Raw genomic sequence first — 5,942 nt, 5'->3', positions numbered from 1 at the left:
ACCTGAAACTGATATTGAATGTCAACTGTATTTGAAAAAATAAAATACACATGGGTTTTTATTAAATATCAAAAAAACTAACTGAATTTCACTGCAATAAATATAAAGACATTAGGTGACCAATAACACTTAAATCCTAAAATCTATCCCAAAATCAGGAAGGTAGATAAGACAAAAACATTTTCAGTATTTGATACCCATCAGGATAGTAATGATGATCATTTTACTAGAAAAAATCTAAACATAGATATGAACATATCTTTTATTACAAATAAAAACCAATGGCTACTGTTAATGTAAAAACAAATAAACATTGAAACCTGTAAAGAAGTTTTGTGAGTTTATTTGAGCCAAACTGTCGACATGCGCAGGGAATAAGAACCTTAACGAATTGAGATAATGCTCCAGAGAATGTCGGGTTACATTTGTACTTATACATTGCAATCAAAGGAGGGACATAGGTGGGTTACATGAAATCCATTGGTGATAGATTAAGGAGGTGGGATAAAGCAAAGCACAGGATCAATTAACATGATAATGAGGGAATCTGTGGTATCTGTCCTGGTGTCCAGCACATTTGGTTGTGCCCCAGGGGCTCCAGAAAAGTTACAAGTTACCCAGACATTTCAAGCATATGTTACCATAGATGCAAAAAGACAGATAGGCTCAGTTAAGGTAAAGGCTGGCCTTGTCAGTGAAGATACTGGCCTAGGACGTAACTGCCCACCGTGATGCTTTTAATGGATAATTTCAGACCATCCTTTGTGGTTACTTTAGGACCTAGTCTCTGAATTTGCAAGACTGCCATGCAGGCCTCTCCTGAGCTTGTCAGGTCAGCCTGTGACCCCTTTTGTCCACACTACCAAGAAGCAACTTGTGCAGGAAAAAGGATATTGTTGGGCTTAAAAGACTGGTATTCTGCCCTAGCTGGTTTGGCTCAGTGGACAGAGCGCTGGCGTGCAGACTGAAGGGTCTGAGGTGCAGTAACAGGACAATCAATGGGTCCGGGCTGCCTGTCACTACTTGAGCCAACTAAGCAGAGACAGGGTTGAATCATAGATGAGCGTTTATTCCAATACTGTCGGCACTATGGGAGAGCAGCAGGTCACCCACAAAAATCTGCTCTCCAGTTTCCCATAAACCAGCTGCTTACATAGGGTAGGACAAGGATTACATGGGGAAGTAGGGATTATAGGCATAGGGAATTAGGAGGCTGAGGTGGGACTCCATTATTTGGGCAACAAGGTTGCTAATCTTTCCATGGTAATAGGCAGTTCTTTTTTTTAAAGATCTCACACATTTATTACTGAAGCAACCTACTATTTCAGGTGGAAAAAATCAACAGAGCAAAATCACAAGTTCATTAATCTTCCAATTAAAATGCCCCAACTGTCCAGACAGTAGCATCTTTTCAATCATTTAAGGGTGTAGGCAACCTGGATACAGCATAAATATGTGAGTCATCTCTCATGTGTAATTTCTCATAGGCCCAGTTTGGTTCTTCTCCAATGCCTCCTCTTCAAGTTGTACCTGATTTTATTACCAGTTTTCATCTGAATCCATTGACGAATGGGCCGATTCTGCTTTTGTTTCTTGGCCAGGAACCTCTTGATCCTGAAAGTCTTGTGGGAAGACATGGTGAAGGAGAAGCGAATGTGCGCACCTCGATGGCGGAGAAAGAGCAATAGGCAGTTCTTGAATGAGAATGGTTCCAAGGTTGACTCCCAGGACTAAGGTTGACTCCCAGGTCCCAGGGGCATACAACTCTTAGCTAGGTCAGAATGTCCTTTCTTTAACCAACACAAGGCAATAATGGTTAGCAGAACATGATTAATATTTCCCATAACCATAGTTAGTCCCAATATTCTATCTTTGCCCCTAACAGTTCGATTCCAGTCAAGGACACATGCCTGGGTTGCTGGCTAAATCCCCAATAGGGGGCATGCAGAAGGCAGCCGATCAATGCTTCTCTCATCATTGATGTTTTTATCTCTCTCTCCCTCTCCCTTCCTCTCTGAAATCAATAAAAAAAAATTAAAAAATAAAAGACTGGTATTGCCCTGACTGGCGTAGCTCAGTGGTCATGGGTTCGATTCTGGTCAAGGGCATGTACCTGGGTTTTAGGTTTGTTCCCTGGGCCCAGGTCGGGCATGTACGGGAAGCAACCAATCGATGTGTCCCTCTCACATGAATGTTTCTCTCTCTCACTCTCTTTCTCTCCCTCCCTCCTTTTCACTCTCTCTAAAAATCAATGGAGAAAATATCCTTGAGTAAGGATTTAAAAAAAAAGATGGGTATTGACTTTCAGTGCCAGTCCTGACACATTTGATATGTGCAACATTAAGCAAAGCACTCAATCCCTGTAATGTCTTTATCAGATCTGTAAAAAGGGATGATAGTTGCCTCCCTTATTTACATATGCCTCCTGGTAAATGAAATCAAGCTATTTTGTAATTGCTCCCTCAAGGCTGGTTTTAAGCCCTCAGCTCTGATTATTCTCATCTGATTAATGTAAGTGAGGCACTGACGACTAGTCTGATTTGAGAGAGGGATGGCGTAGGTCTTGGGGGAAGACTTTGAGGGGGCAAGGCAGAAGGAGGGCCAGATGTCCCGATTAGCCTAGCATTGAGGAGGTTTTAGCCACTGAAGTGTGGTCCGCAGTGAATAAGTCCTTGCCCTTGAGGACTTTACTCTTTAGCCTTTAGCCAGGGTTTTGCAAAGGTGGGCAGGATGGAATCATGAAAAGACTACCAAAATAATAATAATAATAATAATCCTATCTAATAATAGACAAACATGGTAATTGACTGTACCTTCGCTACACCTCCCATTGGCTAATCAGTGCGATATGCAAATTAACTGCCAACAAAGATCTCTTCATGCAACAGGCCTCTAGTAATAATAATAATAAACCAAAAATGTTTTTCCGTTTTTAAAGTGTGACAAAAGGGGCCATATGCTAACCTGACAAGCTCAGGGGAGGCTTGCATGGCAGTCTTGCAAACTCAAAGACCTAAAGTCACCACAAAGGATGGTCTGAAATTAAACTTTAACTAAAAGTAGTTATGGTGGGTAGTCACCTCCTAGGCCTGTATCTTCCCTGACAAGGTCAACCTTTACCTTAACACATTGTATGCGGGAAACGTATTTATATGTTTTACGTTGACTGGTAGTAGAGCACGGGACACGTATTAATACGTTTTTTATAGACTAGCGGTAGAATGCGGGTAACGTATAAATACGTTTATTTTTATACTTTTTTATTGCTCTAAAGGGATGCTAACATGCAGATATACGAATTCCAATGGACAAAATTTGGGTCTCTAACACATACAATGGTGAATTATGTATGTACTTCCAGGTATAATGGTAATCAATCTATTCAACTGCAAAAATGGCCCGCTGCCACCTGTTAGTGTGTGATAAAAAATACCCGCAAACAATGTGTTAACTGAGCTTATTGTCTTTTTGTATATACTTTAACACATCATTGAAATGTCAGGGTAACTTGTAACTTCCCTTTTTTTCCGGACCCCTCAGGGCAGAACCAAATGCCCTAGGTGCCAGGACAGAGACCACAAATTCCTTCATTGTTATTGTCATTATGTTAATTGTTGACTATTAACTATCCTGTACCCACCTAAGTAAAAGAAGTGTCTCATTTTACTCTTTATTCAATCCAAAAGCCCACCCCCCCCCCCCCCACCGTTTGCTTTCTCCCGCCTCTCTAATCAATCACCAATGGATTTCATGTAACCCACCTACGTCTCCTTCCTTGATTGCAATGTATAAAAATAGATGAAAAACTGCCATTCACGGGAGCATTATCCCAATCCATTGAGGTTCTGCTTCCCGGCAATTGTCGACAGTTTGGCTCAAATAAACTCACAAAAATTCCTTACAAGTTTGAATGTTTTTACATTAACAAAAGAAACCTAAATATTTGCAATATAACTCATGAGTTCAGATAGGTTGTTCTACCTCTTATCAAACAAGTTCTTCCCAGAATATTTGTTTTCCCTTTATTTATTTTATTTAAATATGTTTTTATTGATTTCAGAGAGGAAGGTAGAGAGAGATAGAAGCATCAATGATGAGACAGAATCACTGATTGGCTGTCTCCTGCACGACCCATACTGGGGATCGAGCCGGCAACCCAGGCACGTGCCCTGACCGGGAATCAACTGTGACCTCCTGGTTCATAGGTCTATCCTTCAACCACTAAGCCATGCCGGCAGGCTGTTTTCCCTTTAAATGAAGTTTATCTACCCTTCCACACAAGAAGTTCACACTACTGTGAGGTGACTGCCATGGCCCTGCAGGTCCCACATCAGATAAGGTCCCTGCTCGAGGCCTTTACAACCACTTGTCACACTCTACTCACCCGATGTGTTGGGGGAGGGGCATTTTTAAAAAACATCTGAGCTCATGCAATGGATGTCAGAGGTGACCACTGAGGTTCAACTTTGCACTTTTTTCTTTTGTAATCAGCTTTCCTTTATTATCAACTCATCCTGCCTACTTGGGTCGGTAGCTGACGCCTTTCTGGCTGTCCAGCCAGGGTTTGGCTTGGCTCAGACTCAAACGCACCTGGATTGCTTCCCTTTTGTCTCAGGTCCAAGTTGTTTATTTATCTTCCCTAGGCTATTTGAGTCATTAAAAGAAATATGTTAGTTCACTTTTTCAACTTCTCCATTCCTTAGAATGTGGCTTCCTTATTTTACACAGGATAAGATAGGGTTATGCTGGGTGTTTTACAGCAAAATTTGGGAGTGCAGGCAGGGGAGGAGGGCCTGATCTGAAATAGAGAAAGAGGGCATTACCCTTTTTTTTTTTTTTTTTAATCCCAACACCTATTGGTACAGAAGATAAGGAAGATACTGACATCATGATTCCTGCCCTCTGAAGGTTTACCATCCACTTGGATGGTCTATCTATAATAATAAAAGCGTAATATGCTAATTAGACCTGATGACCTCCTAGATGAAGCCGGGGCTGTGAGGGAAGAGGGAAGCCTGGGTACGAGGTGCCACAGGGAAGCCAGTGCTGGCAGCCAGGGGAAGGAAGGCCTACTCTTGCATGAATTTCGTGCATCGGGCCTCTAGTATAGAATAAACTATGTTTTCTGGGTCAGGACAGAAGTCTGGAGGAGGGGACGATGGTCACAGGCTAAGGGAGTCAGGGAAGATTTGGAGGAGGTGGGGCCCTGAAGGGTGGATGGGACCTGAGAGACAGAAACAGAGTAGAAGGTTCTGGGCAGGGAAAAGCCCGGACCAAAGCTGTGTGTGGCGAATGTGGCCTGTAGAGTGTGCTGGACGAGAGGTGGCAGGGGTGGGGGTGGGGGCAGTGAATGATAACACTGAGAAGGCGGGGCCACGAGTGGGGGCTTGGAAACCCTGGTCTGTGGCTCCAGGGGCCCCGAGTCCTGAAACTGTGCTGGAAATGGGGTGTGCTCGCTCAGGCTTCTGCAGAGGTGGCCAGAGAGGTCAAAGGAGTTTGGGGGGAGCTTAGCACGCCTTGGCTGAAGGCTCTGCATTTTGTTGTGTGGAAGCCAATGAGCTTGGGGGCCAGAAAGAGGGATGTCACGAGGAAACCAGTTATTGTGTAAGGGGTTTGCGCTTGCTGCTGCTTGGTTTTTAGTTTTTGATGATCCATCCAGCAATGGTGGGTTAGAATGAGGGGAAGCTCAGGCAGGGAGACGATTTCAGTCCCTTGTGGTTCAGGCATGAGGTGAAAAAGGCCCAGACACTATAATGGAATGGGCAGGAGAAACATACACGAAGAATTGGTAAGAGTTTGCGGCTGCATGTGATGAGAGAAAAAAGACCGTATTCACCCAGAAGTGACTGTGGCCTCAGCTCGGGCTAGGTGTAATTCTGGCTTATTTCTGTAATTTGATGCTTTTTTGACTGATCTTTTTATTATTATCTTTTTTTTAATAT

The 5,942-nt window shown here is 43.1% G+C and overlaps 1 protein-coding gene across 1 annotated transcript; it reads right to left on the bottom strand.

Moving 5' to 3' along the window:
• Positions 1-1,481: 1,481 nt before the first annotated feature.
• LOC308526144 (large ribosomal subunit protein eL39-like) lies at positions 1,482-1,637 on the bottom strand (the record flags this gene model as incomplete). Its single annotated transcript, XM_081101195.1, has 1 exon — positions 1,482-1,637. One exon carries the CDS (start codon positions 1,635-1,637, stop codon positions 1,482-1,484), a length of 156 nt encoding a protein of 51 aa, XP_080957321.1.
• Between the last annotated feature and the right edge of the window lie 4,305 nt (positions 1,638-5,942).

Source organism: Myotis nattereri (assembly GCF_964212035.1).
Source record: "Myotis nattereri genome assembly, chromosome: 10".
NCBI lineage: Eukaryota > Metazoa > Chordata > Mammalia > Chiroptera > Vespertilionidae > Myotis > Myotis nattereri.
Note: the sequence above shows the minus strand (reverse complement) of the source record. Positions and strands in the feature narration are given on the sequence as shown.